Source organism: Arachis hypogaea, chromosome 13 (assembly GCF_003086295.3).
Source record: "Arachis hypogaea cultivar Tifrunner chromosome 13, arahy.Tifrunner.gnm2.J5K5, whole genome shotgun sequence".
Taxonomy (NCBI): Eukaryota; Viridiplantae; Streptophyta; class Magnoliopsida; order Fabales; family Fabaceae; genus Arachis; species Arachis hypogaea.
In genome coordinates, this window is record NC_092048.1 from 2,511,338 (window position 1) to 2,536,130 (window position 24,793).

General features: G+C 33.3%; 4 protein-coding genes, 1 long non-coding RNA gene and 1 other non-coding gene across 7 annotated transcripts; 4 read left to right on the plus strand and 2 right to left on the minus strand.

Moving 5' to 3' along the window:
- The first annotated feature begins 301 nt into the window (after window positions 1-301).
- Window positions 302-1,921, plus strand: LOC112736405 (uncharacterized). Its single transcript, XM_025785844.3, has 2 exons — window positions 302-1,152; window positions 1,251-1,921. Exons 1-2 carry the CDS (start codon window positions 744-746, stop codon window positions 1,436-1,438), a joined length of 597 nt encoding a protein of 198 aa, XP_025641629.1. The 5' UTR covers window positions 302-743; the 3' UTR covers window positions 1,439-1,921.
- A 740-nt stretch (window positions 1,922-2,661) lies between these two features.
- On the plus strand, window positions 2,662-5,073 carry LOC112736406 (histone deacetylase HDT1). The gene is made up of 9 exons (XM_025785845.3): window positions 2,662-3,141; window positions 3,284-3,360; window positions 3,434-3,642; window positions 3,808-3,851; window positions 3,944-3,985; window positions 4,069-4,250; window positions 4,369-4,428; window positions 4,525-4,618; window positions 4,725-5,073. The coding sequence occupies exons 1-9, from the start codon at window positions 3,129-3,131 to the stop codon at window positions 4,859-4,861; spliced, it is 858 nt and encodes a 285-aa protein (XP_025641630.1). The 5' UTR covers window positions 2,662-3,128; the 3' UTR covers window positions 4,862-5,073.
- An 860-nt stretch (window positions 5,074-5,933) lies between these two features.
- On the minus strand, window positions 5,934-8,734 carry LOC112736407 (splicing factor U2af small subunit A). 2 transcript variants are annotated; one of them, XM_025785846.3, is made up of 3 exons: window positions 8,043-8,734; window positions 7,275-7,719; window positions 5,934-7,147 (listed from the first exon to the last, which is right to left on the minus strand). In XM_025785846.3, the coding sequence occupies exons 1-2, from the start codon at window positions 8,573-8,575 to the stop codon at window positions 7,293-7,295; spliced, it is 960 nt and encodes a 319-aa protein (XP_025641631.1). In that variant the 5' UTR covers window positions 8,576-8,734; the 3' UTR covers window positions 5,934-7,147; window positions 7,275-7,292. The 2 variants fall into 2 exon arrangements, with proteins under 2 accessions (XP_025641631.1, XP_025641632.1); XM_025785847.3 differs by having other exon boundaries at window positions 5,934-6,184; window positions 8,043-8,669.
- Window positions 8,732-8,814, plus strand: TRNAL-UAA (transfer RNA leucine (anticodon UAA)). Its single transcript has one exon. It is a non-coding gene; the product is annotated as a tRNA-Leu (tRNA).
- A 1,313-nt stretch (window positions 8,815-10,127) lies between these two features.
- On the minus strand, window positions 10,128-13,740 carry LOC112736408 (glucomannan 4-beta-mannosyltransferase 2). The gene is made up of 7 exons (XM_025785848.3): window positions 13,405-13,740; window positions 13,188-13,286; window positions 12,838-13,090; window positions 11,600-11,847; window positions 11,412-11,525; window positions 10,901-11,328; window positions 10,128-10,761 (listed from the first exon to the last, which is right to left on the minus strand). The coding sequence occupies exons 1-7, from the start codon at window positions 13,738-13,740 to the stop codon at window positions 10,608-10,610; spliced, it is 1,632 nt and encodes a 543-aa protein (XP_025641633.1). The 3' UTR covers window positions 10,128-10,607.
- LOC140177811 (uncharacterized) lies at window positions 12,892-14,042 on the plus strand. The gene is made up of 2 exons (XR_011869284.1): window positions 12,892-13,033; window positions 13,199-14,042. It is a non-coding gene; the product is annotated as an uncharacterized lncRNA (long non-coding RNA).
- The last annotated feature ends 10,751 nt before the right edge of the window (window positions 14,043-24,793 follow it).

The window sequence follows — 24,793 nt, forward strand, 5'->3', positions numbered from 1 at the left end:
ATAAAAAAAAATTGTGTCAAAATTAAAAAATTTCTGCATCACGATTAAAAAATGTTATTGTTATTTTTCATGAGAAAAAAAAAAGTAATTTCACATGTATGTCTGTGAACAATTTTTGTTGATAAAAATATTTAGACGTAAAATAAGACTAAAAAAACAACTGAAATGATTAACTATAAAATTTATTATTTTTTTAATTTACATTGGTTCATACTATAGTATTTAGTATTTTTAAACTATATGATAAATAAAAGTAGTCAACTGATAGGTTATAAAGTGGGTAATAATAATAATAATTTGTAAGAAAAATAAAACAGCAAGAGAATAATAGTAACCCCAGTGAATCTGGTCCATACAGGTGTAGCAGGGTTGCCTAACCCAAGAGTGTACCCAACCTAAACTGGCAACACACGATACTTTCTTATCTTTTCTTAATTTAAAAAGAAACTCAACTCTTCCATAATTCCTCATCTTCTCTCTCTCTATCTTATAAAAACCCACAGAATCTATCTTAAAGCCCGCAAAACTGTACCTCACTCTTCTTGCATCATTCTTTCAAGCTCACTCTGGCGTATTTACGGTTCTACCCTTCTGGTTATGATAGCTCCCAACCACGCGCCCCCTTCTCCCTCCCTGGGCTTCCCCCGCCCCAGATTCGTTAGGTACCGCCGATTGAGGTAACTGCTAACCAACTCCAACCAATTAACCACAGTAGAAGAAAAAACAAGCTCTTATATTCCATCATGAAGAACCAGCGGAGTGCCCACGTCGACTCTCACCGCCGTGGAAGGTTGTTATCGGAGAAATCTTCTTCTTTTCACGTTGCGGCCACGGCGGCCCCGGCTACCATGTCCGCTGGGGGACAGATTCGGAGGCCGAAGACGATGCCGGACTTAGTGTCACACAGGAAACTCCCCGAGGCGACGGCGACGGTGCCTGAATTTGTTCGAAGAGAGCCACCGAAGATGCTGGTGAAGGTGACGATGATGGGGAGCCTTGGCCCCGTGCAGGTGGTCATGCCTCCAGAATCCACGGTGGCGGATTTGGTTGCGGTGGCGGTCCGACAATACGTGAAGGAAGGCCGCCGCCCAATCCTGCCATCCCACGACCCGTCCCACTTCGATCTCCATTATTCTCAGTTTAGCTTAGAAAGTAAGCAAATTATATATTCCTCTTTTTATTTTCATTTTTTTTGGAGTCTATAATAAAAAGTGAATATAGTATTTATTTATGATTATTTTGTGGTTTAGGTTTGGAGAGGGATGATAAGTTGAGGGAGCTTGGATCTAGAAACTTCTTCCTGTGTCCGAGGAGGTGCGGTTCTGGCATCACCGCGGACAGCGGAGGGAAAACGGCGTCGTTTGGTTCGTGTTCGAAAGAGGTTCAAAAAGGAGGAAAGGGCGGTGGTTGGCTTAGGTTCATTGATTTCTTGTTCTGAAACCGTTTCCTTTTTTGGTTGGTTGGCTCAGAACTTGAGGAATGCTGTTCATTTGGATTTTTTTGCAATAAAAAATCTTTTTTTTTCCCTTGCATAATAGAAAGTATCATGTATCATTGGCTGGTTGCTTTGTAAAAATTATTAAAAAATTAGGTCGGCGATTTAGTGGGGTGCTAGTTTTAGATATGTTGGCATGGGAATGCATTTATGCATTAGCACAAGTGAGGGAATGCATTATGCGTGTATGATTGTTAGATTCATAACAAAAAAAAAAGCTATTTAGTTCATTAGATTCTTTTCCCTTTTGGGTCACTCTTTCTACTTTGTTATCTTCTTTGAATATTTTTGTTTGCTGTTCGTTTCCTTGGTGGCAAGCAAAGCCCATCTTGTAAGTCTTTGTATTATACCATCTACTACTTTGGTGTATTTCACTGGGATTGTAGTAACACAGTTGATAATCGCACTTGAACATATTAAGGTCTATTTTGCAATGGTAAAAGTTTATTATTATTGTGAGAATTCGTACCCAGACTATTTGTAACCTCCGTTGGGATGTGTGGATCAAATTTCAAGAGGAATAATGCTTCACAAACAACTCTAAACATACAATTACCTAAACAATTACGGTTTTTAATTTGTATTTCACCTACTTTCAATTACAATAATTTAATGGTAAAAATTTAATATAATTGTCTCTATGTGAAGTTAATAACCAATAATCATTAAATGATTTGGCACAATTGATTAGATTATTATTTAACTATTATCAATTATCAACATTACTGTATGCTTGTGAATTTTCACTTAATTCAATACCTCTCTATACTTTCCAACTGTTTTTTTATTATAAAAAAATTCTATAATAGTTATTGAGACTGAAAAGAAAGTCGACATAAAAAAGAACCCAGTGAAGGCATATGCTAATTCGAAAGATAAGAGGCCCTCAACTTCATATATTTATCATAGTTGCTTACCTGCATAGCTAATTAGCTATTATACATTTATAACGAGCAGAGCTATAACCACCATAAAAAATACTAGATTATCTATTTCAACAGTTGTTGTAAACTAAAAGAGTAAGAGATAAACGATGATTTGAAGAGATATATCACCAATAAATTTGTTCACACAAAAAATCGCGTACACTCTACTAAGTGTAGAATATGTATTAAAATATAAAATAAAATACATGTTAAAAATAAATTAAACTACATATGTATTTATATAGAAATACACTATGATTAATTTTAGTGTACAAATAATATTTTTTATTAAAAATACAATCAAACCATCTTTGTTATAAGACAAGTTTTTTATACTTCATACTCATCCAAAATACACGAACAAAAACTTTTTTGTTGGTTTTTGGGCTATGGAAGAGTATTCCCTCTAGTTTTTGTAAGCCCACTTATTTGTATCACCAGCCAGCAATGACGAACACACTCACCCGGGTATTCAACAAGGCCCAACTACCGAACAAAAAGAGAAAAAAAAAGTATTTTTGAAAAGAACAAAGAAAAAGGAAAGAGGCGGGGGGAGGAATAGAATGAGAAAAACCCTAGTAGCTAGCAAGACACTATAAATACTAAACCCTTAACACCATTTCTCCTCTCATTTTTTCAACCATCACATATTGCCGCTCCCCCCTCACACTCGCTCCTCTTTATCACGCGTTTCAATTTCAATTTCAATGGAGTTCTGGGGTAAACTTCTCTCTTTCAATGTTTTTTTGTGCTATGATTTTACTTCAAAGCCAACCAAAATTCATTTATAAACTCTCATAGTTGAAACATTTTATGTTTATGGCACTGTAATCTTTGTTCTAATTTGAATAAAATAAAATAGGTGTTGAGGTTAAGCCAGGGGATTGCGTTAAAATAGAGGAGTTGGAAGTAGCTAATGACTACATCCACATCTCTCAGGTTCGCTTCTTTTCATGCTTATTGTTTTCTCGTGTTTTTTGGAATAAATCTTCTAAAGCGTTTCCCCTTTCAGGTTGCGCTGGGAGAGGCCTCAAAGAATGAGAAATCTAAGGAGCCTGTGGTTGTCTACCTCAAAGTTGGAGTGCAGAAGCTTGTTTTGGGAACTTTGAACAGGGAGGAAATCCCCCAAATACCCTTGGATTTGGTTCTCGACCAAGAGGCTGAGCTTTCCCACACTTGCAAGAGTGCCAGTGTCTATTTCTGTGGATATAAGGCTGATCGATATCCTTTACACCACTAGTATATGTTAATTTATTCGTTGTTTTTGAATTGGTCTTGGTCCCCTGTCATTAGAAAATTTTGAATATGAAAAGTGCAAGTTTGAATGATTTGTGTTGTTACTTGTGAATGTTTTTTCCTTGACTTTTGATGTGTTCCCTGTGGCACTGATGAGGGCGTTCCTGGTGATTTTGGTTCTGATGACTATTCAGGTATGGCACAGACCTATCTCTTAAATTTGATGAATTGTTATTGATTTATGATTCACTTGCTCAAACATTGTTGCATTGTTTGATTTGTACAGAGAGTGATGAGGAAGAGGCTGCATTGAATCTCAAAGATAATGGTTGATAGTTCTGATCAATCCAAAATGTACTATTTACTTGTACATTCTATGATGTGAGTAACTAATTATTAATCTTCATTCAGGAAAAGTTGAAACCAAGTCTGAAAAGGTAAAGATTGCTGAACCAAAAAAGGATGTGAGTGGTGCCCCATCAAAGAAAGTCAATGTTGCTGTTCCAAAGAAAGATGAAGAGGACGAGGACTCTGATGACGACGATGATGACGTTGACGATGAGTCTGATGATGAGGATGAATCTGGAAGTGAGGTAACACAATGACTTTGATATTACTTTTTGATTTTATTTGAAACTTAAATGGAAAAATAAAAACATTGCGCTTCTTTTCAAGTATTAATTTTGTGGAAATCTTTATTGATAATTGTAGATGGATGCTGATAGTGATGAGGACGGGAGTGATGAAGATGAAGAGACACCTGTGAAGAAGGTAACATTACTGTGTGGTCCTGTTTCCTCATATATTGTCTTGTGTATTATTATTATTGGACATTAAAAACTAAATGCATAGCTTTATGTTTTGAAGGTCGACCAGGGCAAGAAGAGACCAAATGTGTCTGCAACAAAAACTCCAGTTCCTGCTGCTAAGAAAGCTAAGAATGTAACTCCTGAAAAGTCTGGTGAGACTATTAGCTATCTTTACAATGCGATATTGCGACATGTCATGCATGCTCACCTGATAGCATTCCAAGTGCACCATCATATTTAATGTGCTTTGTGTTGTAGGTGGCAAGAAAATTGCACATGCACCAACTCCTCACCCCGTGAAGAAAGGTGGAAATCCGAACAGCGCAGGGAAGTTCCAGTCACCCAAAACTGGTTCACAGCAGCAGAAAAAGGGTGGAAAGAAGGGTGGTCGTTGATCATGAAGTTTCTTATATGTACTAATTTTTGCTTTAATTGCATTGGAATATCATAATCGGTGTAATGGTTATAAGGTGAACGCTTGGATAGGAGGTTTACTAAATTTTGTTTGCTAGAGAGGCTACTAGTTCGTTAAGTTCTCAAAAATTTTGTTGGACAACTATTTTGTATTAGTTGAGTTAAAATATATTAATTATCTTTATTATTCAAATTTGAGCTACTCTCTAATGCTGAGAACGTCCATGGCGCACCACTTGTTTTGACTATTTTCTGATTCCCCTTGATTTTCATAACGCAAACTACATGATTTTTATTTGTTTTCTTGGTATTTCTAAAGACATTGTTAAGGCTATTTTATGTAGGCTAATTCTATGGTGTTTATGATTTAATGCCTAAATTTTGCATAATTTTTTTTTTTAGTAAGTTTTGAATTTTTAAAAATTATTTATTTTTATATCTTTTAAATTAAATATTGATTTTTGACTATTTTTAGTAGATAAACACCATATTTTAGACACAATAGCATTTACCTTTTATGTATTGAACAATGAAAAATGCTTTGTGTCAGGATCAAAACTTCGTTTTAAATTTGAGCCTTAATGCTCTTATTGGGATTTGGAACTCGTCCTTCGTTGTTTAAAACGATATGAACTTGAATCTCGGTCATTTGCAAACGATATTTTGGGGCTCGCATGGTAGATAGTGAACCCAGTTCTACACCATTCAACTCCAATATTCTGAATACTCAAACAAACTACGCAACCATGGTTAGATTCATATTTACCTAATTACGTTCATCGTCTTCCTTTGGCTCCCTCCTTCAATATCCTAGTTTTTTTTTTCCTTAAAATCTTTTCGTTTTGTAAACCACTCGCATGGACTAATCTTCATGCATTAAATCATCATCACCATCATTAACGAATGGCACATAAACTCGCAAACTCTTCCTAAACTTGCGAGTTTAACCTAGTTTAACCGAGTCTACTTAATCTAGTTTATATCCGAGTTAGCTCAATTCCACCACCTAATACGAGTATGACAACAATGCCTCTCTACCAATGCAAAAACAAATAAAAGGGAAGCTAATCATACATTTTAACCATCCACGGTAATTTACAGTCACAACATAACGAAATAATTAAAGTTCGAAATCCAGCCTCCAATTGAACTCTGAACCATATATATCCTAATAAGCTAGGAAAATAAAAAGCCATTTCAAATAGCCTGCCATTACAAGAAACAAACATGCCAGTAACGGCTTCACCCGAAATTGCTTGTTGAAAAGATCATCAAACCAGGAACCTGCAGCGCACTCCAAGAACCTGTACACAATTCCACGGTAAAATTGCATTAAATCAATGGTTCGGTTCATAGAAGGAAGGAAACCCTGAACCTGCAAAACTTGTAAATAATGTAAGAAAGTGACTTTTTAGAGAAAAATAAAGCTTTATAGAATACAAAACCCATACAGAACCATTGAATTGGTCGTTCACTAGCCCTTCATGTATGATGGAGATCAGTCCCTGACTGTAAAATAAAAGAATTCATGCACACATGCAAATCAACCATAATAACAAGCATACATGATCAACTGAATGGTAAAACTAATAACCGATCCCTTGTAAAAAAGATATTTAGGTTGAAAGAAAGACAGGAATCTGGTTTTGTAATGAAAGGTTTTTAAAAAATAAAGAGGATATATCTTTAACATGACAAAGTATGTTTCCATTTTACACTAACAAGATCCAAGGCTTAACAAGAACTTGTGTTTGTTGGGAGATGGGACTGAGGGGCGTCTGCTTAATTCTTGTGAATATGGATTAAGAAAGTAACTCTAAGAACATTGGACAAAATGAACCAAAACAAAATAATTGAGAGTTGAGACAAAGGTAAAAACAAAAAGGGGGCCAATATTTGCGACAATCTTGGACAGAGCGTATGAAAATTTGTAGGAACACAAGGGAAACAGGAAATGTTACACATCATTACCTATAGAGCTACCGAGTACATACAAGCAGTGTAAACAAGAAATAGGGGGCTCCCTATGCAACAAAAAGCAGCTTTGATAATATTTTTGGGAAATTAAAAGGAAAAAAAAAAAAGAAAAAACACTTCAAAGAGAATTGTGCTGAATTAATGAGTTAGTAGAAGTTCCTGAAAAACCTAGCATGAAATAGAACAAACAAACATACAATCAAATCAAGCATCATGTATACAAAATGAAAAAGGGGTGGGGGGTGAGAAGAGAACACATTCCATATCACAGAACAGTGCACCTGTACCACCTGCACAGTGGAAAATGGGTGATAAGCTACATTTATTTTGTGGGTGGTCTAGTTTCGAATTAATTTTTTTTCCCTACTGCTAGGGCAAGAGAACATGCATAAGAGAATTGAGAGAGACGACACAAACCATAATAGCATCAAAAGTTCAGTATCCATATCCTTCGTCATGGGGCTGTTGCTCATGCTGCTGATGTTCATTACTACCATTCTGAATGTGGCCACCATTATTTTCTTCAGAATTAACCTTCCTAGGATTCTCTTTCTGTTCCTTCTCCCTGTTCCATTGCTCAATTCTAGCACGCCTCTCTTCGCTACTATCTCTAACTGGACTGCGCTTCCTCCTTCCTCCAGGACTTCGGCTTCGAGTGTGGCTCCTCCCCCTCCTATGTCCAGGGCTGTTGCTCCGGTGTCTCCTGCTACGGCTCTCATAATAGTGATCCCTTTCATCATACTTCCTGCTGTGGCTACGGTGGGACCGCTCCTCATGGCTCCGATGCCTAATAGGGCTCCTGCTTCTGCTTCTGCTGTGCCTGCCGCGGTGGCTCTTACCAAACAATTGACGCCTCAAGTCCCTGATGGAAACAAAATCTCATCAGAGTTGAGTGGACTAACCCACTAACCCAATCCCAAAAATTATCTCATGATCGCGACACAGCGAATCCCAAAAGCTTCAGTAATAGTGCAAAATAACAGATACTAACTACCTTATATCTCGTCCTTGAGGGATCTAATTGACCTATGTGCAATCTTTCAAAAGAGCATTCTGATCATTAACCTTATTTTACATAAAACTAATAAGATTATTCTGATCAAGGGTATGTATCATAGTCGTGGCAGGCTATGTCCTAAGCAATGTTAAACTCGATAGATAGCAAAGGCAAACACAAAGAAGTACCTGCTGATTCGTTTCAAGTGCATGAAGTTGCAATAACCGCCGCGGTTGCAAGTGTTCTCCTCATACTGCCTGCAAGTGGCCTCACGGAAGTCGGTGACAGGAGAGAAATCGACGATAATGGGGCGGCCGGCATAGAACCTTCCGGTGAGGTTGCGGAGGGCATTAGCGGCATGCTCTTCCTCGCGAAACTGAACGTAGACGTTGCCAACCATGTGATCGGCGAGGTTATCACAGACGTTGAGACTCTCGATGTCGCCGTACTTGGAGAGCTCGTCGAAGAGATCCTCGTAAAACTCCTCAAAGTGCTCCTGGATCTTGCGGGGGTCGATGGGCTGGCCCTGGGCGTCGACGCCCGGGGTAATCATGTCGGGCCTCTGGTACATGTTGGAGAGCAGCAACGTCGGGCTTATGCTGGGCTTTGTGTGCAGACGGGAGCACCTGTCGCCGTGCCTGCAGGCCCCTATCTTGAAGTAGAAGGGGCAGTTCACTCTGTCCTTCTCTGTCCCGAATATCGATGCCAGATGCTCCGCCATTTCGATCTAGGGTTTCTGCTGCTTTCTTCCCTGGCTTCGGTTAAGAAGACATCGCTGCATGCACCTTCTAGAGCCTTCGAGTTCTAGTTCATTTAATACAGCAGATTCTCATTTCATCTCAATTAATATAACTATATTAAAGACAATCATCACTCAGCTGGTTTGCCCGAGAGGTTAAGGGGGAAGACTTAAGATCTTCTGCACATAAGTGCGCGTGGGTTCGAACCCCACAGCCAGCATTTTACTTTTACCCCAAATTGTCGATCAAGCTTCATTATGTTTATTGGTGGCCCAAGAACTTGCCTTTATGGTATTCATGGCCCAATTGCTCCAATTTCTTGACCAAAAATGCTATGAAATGACTACCAGTTTTGATAATATAACCTTACCTCGTATGTTTTGTTTAGCATAAAGTAGACAACAATTGATAACCTTTTTAACCAATGGCTAAAAATAAATTTATTTGTATGACACCCATCTTGTTATACTAATGTTATGATCCAACTTTCAAACTGGACATTAAAGAGTAGTGATTGGCTCAAGCACGTTTTTACTAGGGTCACACTGTCCTGTAAGACGAAATTTGAGGATACAAAAACTAACATCAAGAATGTTTGGATTAGTATTGCATGTGGCCGGGACAAATATTTTTCTTCTTATTAACAGAAAGTTAAAGCTACCTAAAGAGAAAATGAAAGGTAAAGTTGATCATACAAAACTTTTGTCTTACGTAACCAAAAATTGACAATTCATGATACCTGGGATCACAAGTGTCATATGATTGGGCACAAGGCATGCTAAGATACGCAAGAATGTCGCCAAAAGGATACCATGGCTTGATTAAAAAATAAAAAACAAAAGAGAAAAGAGAGGGGGGGGGGGGTGTTTTTTGATTGTGAAGCAAGGTTGTGATGGAGTTATGATTGAGCCTTTTGCATTGATAATATTGGTCAGTTGATGCATAAGTCTAATGATGATAGGAAAATATGATTGATAGTAAGGTTTAGACAACAAAACAAAGCAGCACATGCTCTAGTTGCATCTCATCCCTTATCTTAGGTAGCGTTTGTTTTGAGGTACTGGGACAGAGACTGGGAGACTGAGACACAATATCATGTTTGTTGGTTCAGAGACTGGTACTAAAATTTCTGTCTCTGTCTCTAAAATTTCACTATTTCAGTACCTCCAAAAAGTAGGGACACATGGGACTGAAATGTTAATAACATTTTATACCTAAAATACTCTCATTTCAATTAATTAATTTCAATTTTATCCTTTGTGCAAATTAAATTAGAGTTTTATTCTTGTTTCAATTTTTGTCTCTCACTTTACGCCAAACAGAATACTGAAATTTATTTCAGTCTCTGTCTCTTAATCTCTGTCTCTTAGTCTCAGTCTTTTTGTCTCTGTCTCTCCACCAAATGCTATCTTCACTTTTCTAAGGAACAAAAATTGAAAATATAGTATCCCATGCTATTCCTTCACAAGAAGAAAGTAAATAAATAAAAGAGAGAAAAGGTAATATAAGTAAATATTATCAGATTATAGCATATATAACAATAAAATTTCATTTCTTAGGGAATCAGCAATGACAAATAGAGAATAACAAGTGCAACCCCTCTTTTTTTTTCCCTATTAGATTATTAACCTCAATCAAACTAAGGAAAATTTTAAAAAAGAGGATCCCTCTTCAACTATGTAATAACTGTAAAATTTCACAAAACAACCTATGCAATGAAAATCACACTATCTATTTCTTGTCTAATACTAAGACTATTAATTTAAGAGCTTTTTGACTAAACTTGTTGTCTTTCCTCAAGACACTCTAATGCAAATTCTACTAATCACATCACTTTTCCCTGTGATTTCTCTGGATCTTCTTTGACAGTGAAATCATGGGAAGAATTTGTCTTTTACAAAGTGAAAAATGACTTTCCTCTAGAAGTTTAAATCAACCCTCGCTTTATGCAATTCTTTTTAAGGAGCAAAACTAAGTAACTAACAGAGATGTGGACACAAAAGTGTACATTTTTTACACAATGGTGCCAACATAGCCAAATCCTACAATGGAGAATGTTATGGTCTGAAGGAAGAGGTATATGAAGTAATTGTTTTTGCCATGCACAAAATCATAGCATCCACAGATGAAGAGGAATGCTGCAAATCCCAGCTCCAATGTATTAAGTCTGTTCATGTTCAAACAAGATTATAAAAAATATATTAGATGAGGAAACTTTTCTAACCAAGACAAAAAACAGAAATGGATACAATTATTTTTGCAATGAATATGGATAAAGTTAAATAATAATAATAATAAGAACTAACCTTTCGACAAATTTGGATCTAGTTCTTTTGGGGGATTTGGCATTAGTCTTCTTAGCAGCATCTCCTGCTGTTTTGTTCTTGTTGTTGTTGACAGAATCTCCAAGTTTTTCAGTGACAACCCATTCATTGGCTCTGCCAGCTTCAAGCAAACCAATAAATGTAGCCTTGGTTCGGTGCAAAGACATGACATTCTCAAAAAGGATCCAATAGAACAACAAGTGAATGGACCTCGGTGTTCCTACTGAATTGAGGATGGTGATGATGGAAGGAATATAAACAGCACCCCAAATTGGAACACGAACCTCAGGGACCAGAATTGTCAGGGGAAGCACCACACAGTAGAAGAAGAATGTCACCATGTGAGCTATGATCTTACGTACAAAGAAGAAGCTGTATATCACGTACACTTTCTTCCAAAACTTCACTCTCTGTATAAATATTTAACTAAATTATCATCTAACGATTCGATAGAAAGAGAAAAGTCGAGTACAGGTGAATGGAAAAAACCAACCTTGTTTCTTACTATCTCCATGACCATTTTGCGGAAGAGATTAGCAGGACCACAAGACCAACGGTGCTGCTGGAATCTGAAGGCTCTCAAAGTACTTGGAAGCTCACTTTTGGCCTGAATGAGTGTAAAGTGTGTTGTAAGAGAGAGAATGAATGAAAATTTGTTACAAGAGAAATGAAGGGAGGTACCTGAAGGTCACCAAGGTACAAGAATTTCCAGCCCCTAAGACTAGCACGAACAGCAAGGTCCATATCTTCCACAGTGGTCCTATCTTTCCAGCCACCAGCCTCATTAATTGCTGCTATTCTCCATACACCCGCTGTCCCATTGAAACCAAAGAAAGCATGTGTTGCTGATCCAACTTCTTGCTCCACCGTGAAATGGTAATCCAACGACATCTCTTGCATTCTTGTCAACAAACACTCGTCCGCATTCACTGTCACACATTTTCATCACCCTTAGTACCATTCTACTATACTTAATATTTTTTAATTATAAAATGTAAAATAAGACAAGAATAAATTACCATTTGTACCCATAAAAGATATAGATGCTGACAAATATACTCATATAAGAATAAAACGACAATTATAACTACGGAAGATGGCTTCTGTGTGCCAAGAATACCCTTACGGACCAACGTTTGGTTACTCTTGGCACACGGAAACCATCTTCCGTGGGTACAAGTGTAGCAAAGTTTATTAGTCATAAGAATATTTGAGTTATGGTTACTGGTTAGCGTGCATGTGACGTAACAGTGATCAGCCACATGCTACTACCGTCTCTTGTTCTTCTTCTTTTCAACACTGAGAAAGCACGTGGGAAGTGAGCTTTTTGGATTTGTAGCTACGAAATTTAGCATCATTTTATTACTATTTTTGAAACTTGAAACGACCAAGTTGCCACTTGCCGCTGCCATAAAGTCTTGGTTTTTCTTCTTTTTCTTTTTTCACTTTTTATTTTACTTGTTTTGGGGGGGAACAACAAGGAGTGGTCCCTACCCGTGATTGAAGGATTTGTCTCCGTGGGTCCCTCTTTTCTTCTTTTCTATGCTAAGTCAGGTCAACCCATCATAGATGAAAAACAAGTCCACACTACTACACAACTATCCAACTTGAAATTCCACAAAATTATTATTTCATTCAAACCACTTTACATAATGATATGCCACCGACACTATCAATACAAGGATTTCATAAAAGAACAAATTGTGTAAGAGAATAATCTTAGAATATTACTAGTTAGTAAAAAAGAATAGTGAAGTCAAAGTGAAAATCAAGGGAAGTAAAATGTGACCTTTTAACTTTATCATCAGAACAATAAGTACGTTCAGGTAGTTATTAATTTTTGACTAACTTAATTTACTAAGCAACTCATTCCAAAAAGTAATTGAAGAAAGAAAGCATGAGTTTGGGATTTTATTTACCAAATCTCCAACGAGCTTGAACAAGAGCCATGTCAGGATTGCCAATCAAGAAGGGAATGGCTCTTCTCAAGAAATCAGGTTCAGGCCTGAAATCAGCATCGAATATTGCAACGTATTCACAGTGTTTGACATAGCTACGCTTTAAACCTTCTTTAAGTGCACCTGCTTTGTATCCTGTTCTGTTCTCTCTTATTTGGTATGTTATGTTTATGCCTTTACTTCCCCATCTCTGGCATTCCATCTCCACCATTTGCTGCATTATTTTTCATTTCTTATTAGCAACACATGTTTCCTAAGACTCATATTACTTTCTACTAAAAAATCATACCATTTCTAGTAAAAGTTTTTACCTTGATTGCAGGGTCAGTAGAATCATCAAGAACTTGGATGACAAGACGATCAGCAGGCCATGAAAGATTACAAGCTGCACCAATTGACACCTTGTATACCTATATATACACACAGAAAAAGAACTCAAAAAACCAACCAAATTTCACAGAAATAAAACAGAGGAGGCAGAGGAAAACAGAGAATAGAGATAAGCAAATGGAAGCAAATTAAGAAGACCTCTTTCTCATTGAACATTGGAATCTGGATGAGAACCACAGGGAAATTGGAGCTTCCAAGTTCAAGATCATCTTGGATGGGTTCATACTTGTAACGCTGCTCTGGTTTCTTCCAGAAGAGCTTGACCAAGATTATGACGATTCCCATGTACAGTCTCTCCATGAACAGCATCAGCGACATTGCAAGGCATATGTACACTCCAAGCTTCAGCATTGGCACTATCAATGGCGCTTTCATCACTTCCCATATCATCTTTATCTGCCCTGCTATGTCATAACTCACCCCCTGGATTCTCTCTGGGATAATGAACTTCGGCTGCGAATCAAACTCACCCATTCTTAAAGCTACTTTTATGCTGCAGAGTGCAGACCCCTCTCTCTCTCTCTCTCTGGTGTCTAAATCTATATATGGAAAGAAGAAAATGATTTTGGTTCTTCCTCTTTCTTTGTAATGTGGTGTGTGAATTGGAGTAACTTTTTTTCAGAATTGGTGCAGATGAATAAATGCCATTCTCTTTGTTGAAACAGAGAAAAACAGAGGCATTCACTCTGAGACAGAGAGAGTGAGAAAAAAGGAGGGGGTTGTGATTTGTGAAGAAGGGCAATAAATGAAGAGACAAAGGGCTTTCTTTATAGTTCCATCTTGGTTACACATCTTCCTTTCTTATAGTTGAAAACTAGATAGTTAAGAATAGTTACGTGATAATTTAATTAAATTTATCAAATTATTAATAATTTTTAACTATCAATTTCATCTAATAATTTTTAATTATTAATTTTACGTAAAAAAAATTATGTAAAATTGGAGTATTTTATGGGTCTTTCTTTCTATAACGAGAAAGAAATTGCCAAGCTTTTTTTCTATATTAATGAAAGAGTTAGAGAGTTTTATTTTAAGTCCTCCAGGCTCCAGCCAATAAATTTAAAATACTTTTTAGCAAAATTTTTATATGACAAGTATAATACATAAACCGAGTTTATGTAGCAAAATAGTTTGTTTGCTTGAGTTGGTAGTGCATTACTATTACTTTTATTTTCATTTGTAATTTTGGTTAGATGCACAATTATAAAAGAGATGAAATATTGAAATAAAGTATAATTTAAAAAAATTTCTACACAATCCTTAATAAATTAAGAACTAGACTAGTAGAATAATTTTTTAAGACTGTTTTAGTAAATTTCTCCAATCATACTTCATAGTCTTCAGGGTTGTAAAAGCTACTTAAAGAACACAAACTTTCATAGCTTGCATATTCTGTTCTTTACTTTACACTGAGCTGAAATCCTGCACATTACTAATATGATTATTGTCGTTTTAATATTTGGATAATGTGGTAGCAATTATGAGTTCAATTAAGGAATATTCATTCCTATACTCTTCGGTCTTCACTATGTGTCTAGCTAGTCACACTGACCAATGGCGATCTGTCATCAGAGTTAATGTCTGACACAAAACACTACTTTATTACATTATTCTTTTAAATTAACTTTCAACTATGTACTAAATTCGGTTTTCTTTTAATGAAAGTAAAAATAGTGAAATATCTTAACATTGTAATTTTTTATATTTTTTAAAATTATAAAAAGCTTACAGATAAAAAAATTCGATTTATGTATATCAAATTTTTTAATTTTTTTTAACATAAATTAAATTGTTCGATTTCTGTATATCTACAAATTGAACAGTTTAATTTTTGTACCTCTAATAAATTGGATGGTCCAATTTCTATTTTTTTTAATTAAAAAATTTTACATTTGAGAATAACACCTAACGGCCACATTTTAAAAAAACACCATTACTACTCTAATATCAAAAACAAAAAATTTACTGAATTTAATGTATAAAGACAACTAACTATTATATTTTTTATTTAAATACATACTTATCTATTGTTATATTATATATGGTCCTAGTGTGAAAAATTAAGGGTATGTTAGGATTGTGTTTTTATTTTTAATGTTTTATAAGAATTTTGTAAAAGAAAAAAAAAAGATAACAATAAAAAATACCATTTATTATTTTGTAATAGTTTTATCAGTGGCGGAGTGACGTAAGTAGAAAGGGGGCAATGTTTTACAAATTAATAATGTGTACATATTAAGTCTCTAATTTTTCCTGAGTTTTACGTTTTTCTCGTAAAATTTTAAAAATAAAAAACTCTAAAATAAAACTTAAAAATTAAATTATAAACCAAAGAAAGTATAAAGATATATGTATTTGCTTTCTAATTTCATGTAGGTATGGTTATTTACTTATTTTAGATTTTTAGTTGCATGGAAAGGGAAGAAATTCATGTAGATGCAATCACTCCGCGTGTAGTGCCATTCTATGAGGCAATTTTCCCATATTTTATGCGTTATAATTAGTCAAAACTCAAAAGCATAGCTTGTAATGTGCATGAAGTATTAACATCATGATTTTATTTGTATCTAATCAACATAAGAAAAGGCATATATATTACTGAAAAAGTAAAAAATTGTTAATTATATAAATTCACTAAAAAAAAAAAATACTAGTCACCACAATTTTATCTCAAAAGATATAAATGTAGTAATGTACAATCCATTGTGATCCCATCTAATAATAATAATAATAATAATAATAATAATAATTCCAAAAATATCAGTAAACTTGAAACTATATAATTGATAAATTCTCATCTTAAAACGAGGGAGGAAAAAAGTAGCATGATTCAACAGTGAAAAAAAGAAGGTCCCATAATGTGATTGTGGACGCTTATCGTAATTTGACTTCACACTTGAGACTTGATACGTAGAAAACTGAAAACCACAACATTTCAATAGAAGTAACAATGGAATATTCCCAAACATTATTCTACCTAGGTCCCTATTTTTTTTTTTTTTATATACAAATAATAACTCTCAATTTATTAGATTGCAATCAATATTATATTCTTTTTTTTGGTTTCCCCCCAATCAAGAACTAATCCGTCGCGGATCTGAGCTCCATTTAAGAGTCTGCCGCTGGCAAATGGCCAATAAGTTGCTGCATGCACAAGGCGGGATTCGAACCCCCGACACTTGCTTAAGCGGACGAGTGAGCTGACCACTCAACCAACTCAAGTTGGTTAATCAATATTATATTCTTTTTGTTCATTATTCCGGCATTTCATTAGAACATACACAATTCTAATTTTGGGATTAAATCATTAACTCTTCGCATGTTATCTTATCCGAACTGGTTTTGTTTTGCACAACTTAGATGTTACATACGACGATGATGTTCTAAAATTAAAGCCAATTTTGTGCAATTTAGCATATAGTTGTATGTACACAAAGTAATTTTAATTAGCTCATCTCATTTTTCTAATTAGTATATATATATATAACGAGTCATAGATATCAGGCCCATGCACAATGCGGGTGTTAACTCGATCTTAATTATTAAATTATATTTATATTTATATATGCATATTATATATAGCTAGCATGATGACTCAATTACTACTAGTACTTGTTTATTAGTTTAACTCGGTCATTTTAAAGGGAAATAATACTTACCTACTTCACAAATGCAAGTTAGAAGAACTAATTAATCACGTGAGGTTATTAATGAGTGACATGAAATTTAGCGCTCTAGAAGATTAATGCTAAGTAAAATACTCCGTACTGAAGTATTGATTTTTTAAATTATGGACTTCTCTATCTAATTAGGTAGGCATATTCACCTCACAATTAATAATAACCCTTTGATTAAGGAATTATGTCTGTTGTCTTGTCAAAATAGCTAATTTTGTGCTTCTTTAATTTTTTTATGATTATTATTGTCTCCTTTTAGCACTATGAGACTATCATTGATTGGGAGACATATAAAATGCTCCGCTAGTATGTTATTTTGCGACAGTTTAAAATCGCCACAAATTTATAAAAAAATTATCGCAAATTTTTTATTTTTTGTAGTGCTGAAAAAGAAGAAAAAATTACTTTCATTGCAAAACTAGTAGGAAATAATGGTCAAATTATAATTTTAGTGAAGAGTATATTTTAGTGAAAAATAAATATTATTGTTCTTTTTACAGTAAAAAAATAGAAACATCATATATAATACACAATATTTTAAACATTTTAATTATAATTTTTACTTTTCACTTAATTTTACCTTTAAAATAATTCCTAAAATTTAAGCTTATTTTGCACAATATACCAAGGTTAATCATGCCCTATTTTTTCCTTCTAGAGGTAGTAGGGAATTTCTAAATAACTTTCATTATTATTATTATTATTATTATTATTTAACCGAGTCCCAAATTTGGGGGCGGGCAGGCATTTAAGCTTAGTGAAAATTATTTATACATTTTGAGTTTGTAGATTCTAATATACCTAGAAACTATAAAAGTATCACTTCTATGTGGTTATTTAACCTTTTATTTGGCATCTTAATTTTCGGCTCTATTGTTGTTCATCACAGATGATAACCATACATAACTAATTCATGTGAAAAGAAAGATTAAAAATGTGACCTAGCTATCGCATTGAGTGTGGACTACACTATAGACATCTATGGATCTACCCTACCTTCTTTTAATAATTTGTTTCTTGCATTGTTTTCCTTAATTGTAGTAGTCATCTTCTTTTTTCCTCCCCATGATATAAGGGGGGAAAATTAAAAAGTATATATATTAAAGCTAAGAATTAGTCAAATTCAATCTTAAAAATTATTAACTCATCAAGTTGAAGATAAAAAATTATAATAAAAGAATTATTTAGCCTTTATCTATAAGAAATAATATGTGATTCTAATACATTACCAAATAGACTAAATAATATCATATTATTTAGAATTAAGTAAACAACAATACTATATGATTGTCAAATATTATCATTTTTAGGTTAATACGTACTTAATCAACAATAATTTGTACACATAAAATATATAATTTACACATATATTTATCAGAATTTATACATATGAGTCAACATACTTTGCATCCTACATTTATCAAAATCTACACGCATAAATCAATAATATTTATTTATTAAAGATACTTTAGTATTTATACTGATTAATTACTGATCAAAATTACTAAAAATTATTGGTCTCTAAGATTTTCTATTAAATCTAATATAATTTTAAAAAATCGTTGATAATTAATTTTTAGGATCGGAGACTCTAAACTTAAAAGACAAATAAGCTAACTTTCTAATGTGAAAATTGAAAAATGTGAATGAAACAAAGTTAGTCAAGGAATACATGAAACAAAGTCGTCTGAATCATGGGTTTATGTCCCCAAAGTTAACCCTCAAAACAAACATCGAAATGAGTTAAACCCTACATACAACCCTTCTTGAGTTCTGATCCTTTGAACTAGATCAATTTATAATCCTACCTTTTTTAGACCCCAAACTTGGCTTCTTCTTTTTTTCCATATATTCTTATATAACCTTTCGGCATAATGACCACGTTTACCATAAATATCCAAAGTTTGACGAATATCAAGAAAATTTGGAACAAGAACAACTTTTGCAGTCAAATTGGACAATTCCATTCTTCTTTTTTCTAATAATGCTCTTTTCTTTTGGTGGAAACTCAGGTGCAGTCGACTTTACGTGAAGTTAATATCTGAGAGCCATTAAATTATTCGACTGATTTGACTAAATTTTAATCCAACGACTCTCAGGTATCAACTTCATATGAAGTTGACTTCATCTGAGTTTTTACCTTTCTTTTTCTTCTCATAAAAACTAGTAAGAAATATAAACAAGACACACCAAGTTATGGCTACAGAGTAACTAGTCATAATGCACCAAAATACAAAGAAAGGCATCGCTTTCAAAACAACAAAAAACTTAGACAAGTCTTCATTTGATTGGTTATGGGTATTGTTGTATCTCCATTTTCCCAGTAACATGCGCATTATTTTGCGCCAAGCTCTGAATTTGAACTCTCTCATGCACTGATGCACCCCTGGCCTCGTGTATTGCCTCCAAATGTAGTTGCTATGATTTCGATATTTCACCCAAAACCAACAATAATCAATAATATTCAATTGGTTAGTTGTAGAAACTATTAATTTTGTCCTATATATACATACTTAGTCACAACCCACTTTCACAAAGTCTTTACTATCTTAATTCTACAATAATCAATCACATATAGAAACAAGACTTTAATTGTTACAATGCTATTTAATTAAATATCAGTATTTATAAGACTTTAATATGTTAATATGTAATTAAGTCAAATATTTTAATTGATGATGTGATAGTATATATTGATTACATGTTTATATAAAATGTTTTCATTTACGAATTTCTTATATAAAAAATTAAATTCACCATTCGGAGGTCTTTTTTTTTTTGCCATTAATAACGGTCAATTAACCAACTACCACCTCTTCAACAATATGTAGTATATAACTATATATAATATAATGTAGGCCCTTTTCTTTCTCATCACTTGGCCCTTTAATACAAGAAAAATGGGCTTAAAGATGTAGATAAATAAATAAATGAAGCATGAAAATACACCCTACATATCTTTGTTCACAATATGTAGTTTAATTATTAATAATCTAATAAGAAAGAAATGAGTAACCAAATCTGATTACACGGTCCTACTATGTCTGTTGAAGAAACACAGCTTACATTAAACTATATATTGTATCTGATTACTTGGTCCTACAATATAGCTTCATACTTATTTATTTTTAGGTGTTATAGTGCTAGTTTAAATTGGTTTTTTGTGAAAAAAAAAGTATTTTTTTTAAATAAAGTATTTTTATTCAATTTAAAATTTATTTGGATACGTCTTTTAAAAAAAATATTTTTATTAAAAAAATAAATTATTTGATTTTTTTTTAAGCTAGCAATATTTTACTTTAAAAAAATAATTTTTTTTAATACTTAAAAATTCTTTTTAAAAATTTTATTTAAATATAAAATAAATTTTGTCTATTAAAAAAATATTTTTTTAAAAAATAAATATGTAGATATATATGTAGCAAATATATGAATATAGTCTTAGTGATTTCTTTTTGATCGAAGAATGCTCTAAAATTAACGTTTAAGTTTAATGACCTAAAAATATGAATAGTGTCATAATTAATAAAAGAGAGGCATCCTAAAATATAATCTTTCTTTGTTAACATTATTCTAATTAAACTAATTTTTCTAGCCTACCTAATCGATCTGTTTTTTACGCATATATAAACCAAATTAGGTTGTAGTTACTTTATCCAAAGCCAATTTCTTTTTTTTTTTCTCTTTACTTTTGTCTTCTTTTATTTTTTTTATTTTTTTGGACAATCATCAACAAACATTTTTCTATGCTCTTGTTACATGTCTTAATAGTCTTAGGCAAGTAATCGGCTAATAAGACCAAACAAAGATATGCTGAAGAAATTTCAGAAATGCTTTTTAAGTTTTTATACATCCTATTTTACCGGTCAAACTAATTTAAATAAAGAAAAGTATATGGAACCAAGAGGTGATCAACCAAAAAGTAAACAACTTAACTAATTTATAATTATATTTAATTAATTTTATTTGTTTTTAATTTATAATATTTGATATTAATTACTTCTCATCCCAAATTAAAATTCTAAATGATACGTTGGAGAAATAGGGGCGGAGATTATGAAACTTCCAACAATTTGATTCTTAGTATATAAAAAAATTTATAAAATATATAAAAGAACATTCATTTAGTATGAAAAAAAATATTCTGATACTTAGTAGAAGAAACATCCTAAATAAACACCATAATTTTAGATTCACCTAGAGACATTTGACGGGTATCCTCTTGGTTCCTAGCATTGTTGAATAAATAAAGCATCTTAGTGTTGTAAAGTGGGAAAGAGAATGAATTTGGTTTTAAAAACCTTTTAAATTATATTGATTATAGTATATAGTAGCTGATTAGTGATAGATTAAAAATATAGATATAATAAAACTCAAAAAATCTAGATGCATGTATGTCTTTTTTATTATTTTTTAGAAATTAATATAAAATAAGAAACACTCAAATTAATCCTTGATATTTGGCACAATTAATGTTTCAGAAATTTAGACCGTGATTTAAGATAAGTGCGCTAGTCTAACGAAAAATATGTGTAGACAAGGACATTAAACTGTCAAGGGATTTTGTGGAGTAGGATATATGGTTGCGCATGCAAATAATTAATAAAAATAAAAGGAAAAGTATATGGAACCAACTCTAAATTAGTTAAGAATGGAACAATTTATTAATTATAAATATAGTAATTAATTTTATTTATTTATGATTTAAAATATTGGTTATTAAATATTTCACCACATTCAAATTAGGAGGAGATACGTTTAGTATCATTGCAACGTGAATTACAGAAACTGATTCAATTAGCTTTCGTCTCTTCGCTCTTTTTTCCTCTCCAAATGCCTAAAACATGATAAATCAGAAAACAGATTCAGAATCATCCAATTTATAAAGACAAAAAATATCCTAATGCCTAACATAAACACCATTCACGTAGAGGTTTTAGATTCACTCAAAGATATTTGGCTGGTTTTTTGCTAGAACCATCTTGGTTCCTAGCATTATTGTTAATAAAAAAAATGTGATAATGGTGGTCATATTTATCGAATTTGGAGGTGATAATTGTCGGAGAAAGAACATACATACATGTCCATGAAAAAATAATGGAGGGATTATTATTCGGCAGCGGAAGATCATTGAGACAAGAGTTTGAAAAAAGAAATATACTATAATTTATGCCAATTAATTACATACGTAGAATTCATTGCATAAGCTATTGAAATAAATAACGTTACATTTATTTTATTTGTTGTCTTCTTTTGAATAATAATGTTGTTTCAATTGAAGGAGAGGGAAAAAAGGAAGAAAAATAGAGATCATGGGCTGATAGTGGAATCCAAATGGAAAATCTGTATGCCCTAAATTTGAGGCTTTATTTAGAGGAAAACCAAAGTATAATTAACCTCAATTGTAGGACAAAATTCTGTAATATTAGTGAAGGGAATGCATGCCTTTCTGTAATATTAGGACAAAATAATTTTATGATATGATATCAAAATTTTTACAATTTAAAAAATTTAAACTTTTGTCTAAAAAAATAAAAATAAAAATATAATTATTTATGCGTCTTTTTTTTATTAAATTAAATTTATAATTTCATCACATAAATAAGCCCTGAATCCCTCTAAGATTCTTTACTATCACTTACAAATTATTAGACCAATTAACATGGTTATAGTCCAATCCGATATACAAATTTTGTACTCAAGTAATCATAATAAGCTATGGAGCATTCAGCACATGCCCATGCCCATTCCATGTGGGAGCAAACTCAAATAGTTCAGCATGTTATTTGCCAAACTTTGTATCGTAATACTATAATATATGGTTTCTAATTTTGTATGTATGGGTCATCTGCTAGTTGTCAACCTTTGGTTAGAAACTAGAAATATCTAAGCGACAATCACAATTCACAAGTGACAAACATTTTACATCCTGTCACAACTCTTCAGTGCAGCTTTTTGCATGATCTTTCTAGTAATAATGCATCACTAGATAAAGTTATAAACTTGAATTAGATGATGAGTTGAAGCAAAAGCTTTGATTGAGTGGTAAAATAATGTCTTTTAATATTTTGCACTTAAGTTGGAATGTTAGTAATGGTTAAGTAGTGGATAAAACTCTTAAATATGTGTGTAAATATGAATTGTGAATGATTTGTGATATTTAGGATTGAAAGTATTGAGTTTAAAATATAATTAATTTAATGATGTATAACAAATATTAAGTTATTAGGTTAAATATCGAATTATGTTTAAATTGTTTCATTTGAGTGATGCAGACTTAAATGATTATGTAGCAGTCCAAAGTAATGAATTCCATTTGCATGCAAGTTAATTTCTTCACTTCATCTTCTATTCTCTGCAAGCCATTTAAAGGAAAATGAAAAAAATGGTGGTTGATAATCTCTGATGTGAATCAACGGCTGAAATTATTACTTGGAGCCAAAGTACATTTTCAAGGGTTTGGATTTGGGATTATCACTGAGCAAACTCAATTTCTGCTGCTCTGCACTCCTCGGTCAAAACAAGAACCAAATTTAAAATCCCTAATTTTGGGGGTTGATTAAAGAAAGAGAAGGGATGAATTCTGAAAGTTCAAGGTCCAAGAAGTTGAGTTGGGAGAGACCTTAATCCTGCCTCTGAACAAGGTACAAAAAGAAAAATTGAATCTGTTTGGAAAGAAAGGAGAGAGAACCCGAGAAAGAGAGCAAAGAGTAAATCCTCACTACTGAGTTTGAAGTCTTGGAAGCATTGCTCCTACACTATAGGGAGCATTCCGCTAAAATGAAGAACAAGGTTATGAGTTCAGATGTTGGGTTCAGTGCATAGAGTCAAAGCTGTTATTCATCATCTCTTTCATGTTTTACTGTTTTGTATTTCTGTTTCAATATATATCTTTCTTAGTTTTCTTTGAGAGGTAACAGGCAAGAAAGAGACATATTGAAAAAAAGTTATAGAGTAAAAAAGTCTGAGAGATACACTTGAGAGAAAAGCCAAGAGTGATTTTAGATTTTTTTTGTTGTATTTTCTGTCTTGTGTCATGTACATGAGAGGTATCACTTGCTAAGTTGGGTAAGCACTTAGTGTGGTGAGTCTAGGTATTAACATAACCAAGTCAAGTTTATGTTGAAACTTGTGTGCCCAGATAGGATTGTGCTGAGTCCTAGGAAATTGGTGTATGTAATACTTGGATCATAGTGAAAATTCTACTAACTTCGTGGTGGAGACTGGATGTAGGTTGCATTGCACAAGGCAACTGAACCAGGCTACATGGCTGTGTCATCTTCTTCCTCTCTACTTAAGTTTTGTTTTTTGATTTTTATGAGATAAAACGAAATTGTCTCCTGAATTATCCGCTGCACAAACTTAACAGAAATCAAGTTCAAAGATCTGTGTTTAAGGCTTAATTATTCAAAGTTAAAGAAAGCCATAGATTCAACCCCCCATTCTCTAAACCTCCTGGAACCTTCAATTGGTATCAAGAGCCTAGGTCTCAAGAATCAAGCTTAATAGCTTGGAGTAAAGGTCTAATGGCAAACAACTTGGGCACAACCACTGTGGCCTACATGCTAACAGAGGGTCAATCAAACAACAGGCCTTCCTTCTTCAACGAGAATAACTATGCTTACTAGAAAGAGAGGAGGAGGATCTTTATTCAATCAATAGATTACAATATATGGAAGATAGTGGTGAATGGTCCCAAAATCCCAACAAAGACTAGTGCTGATGGAGTGGTGACTCCAAAGGAGGAAGCCGAATGGAACGATGATGACAAAAAGAAGGTGGAACTGAATGCCAAAGTTATTAACCTGCTACATTGTGCTATCAGCTTCGAGAAGTGCCGAAAGGTGTCT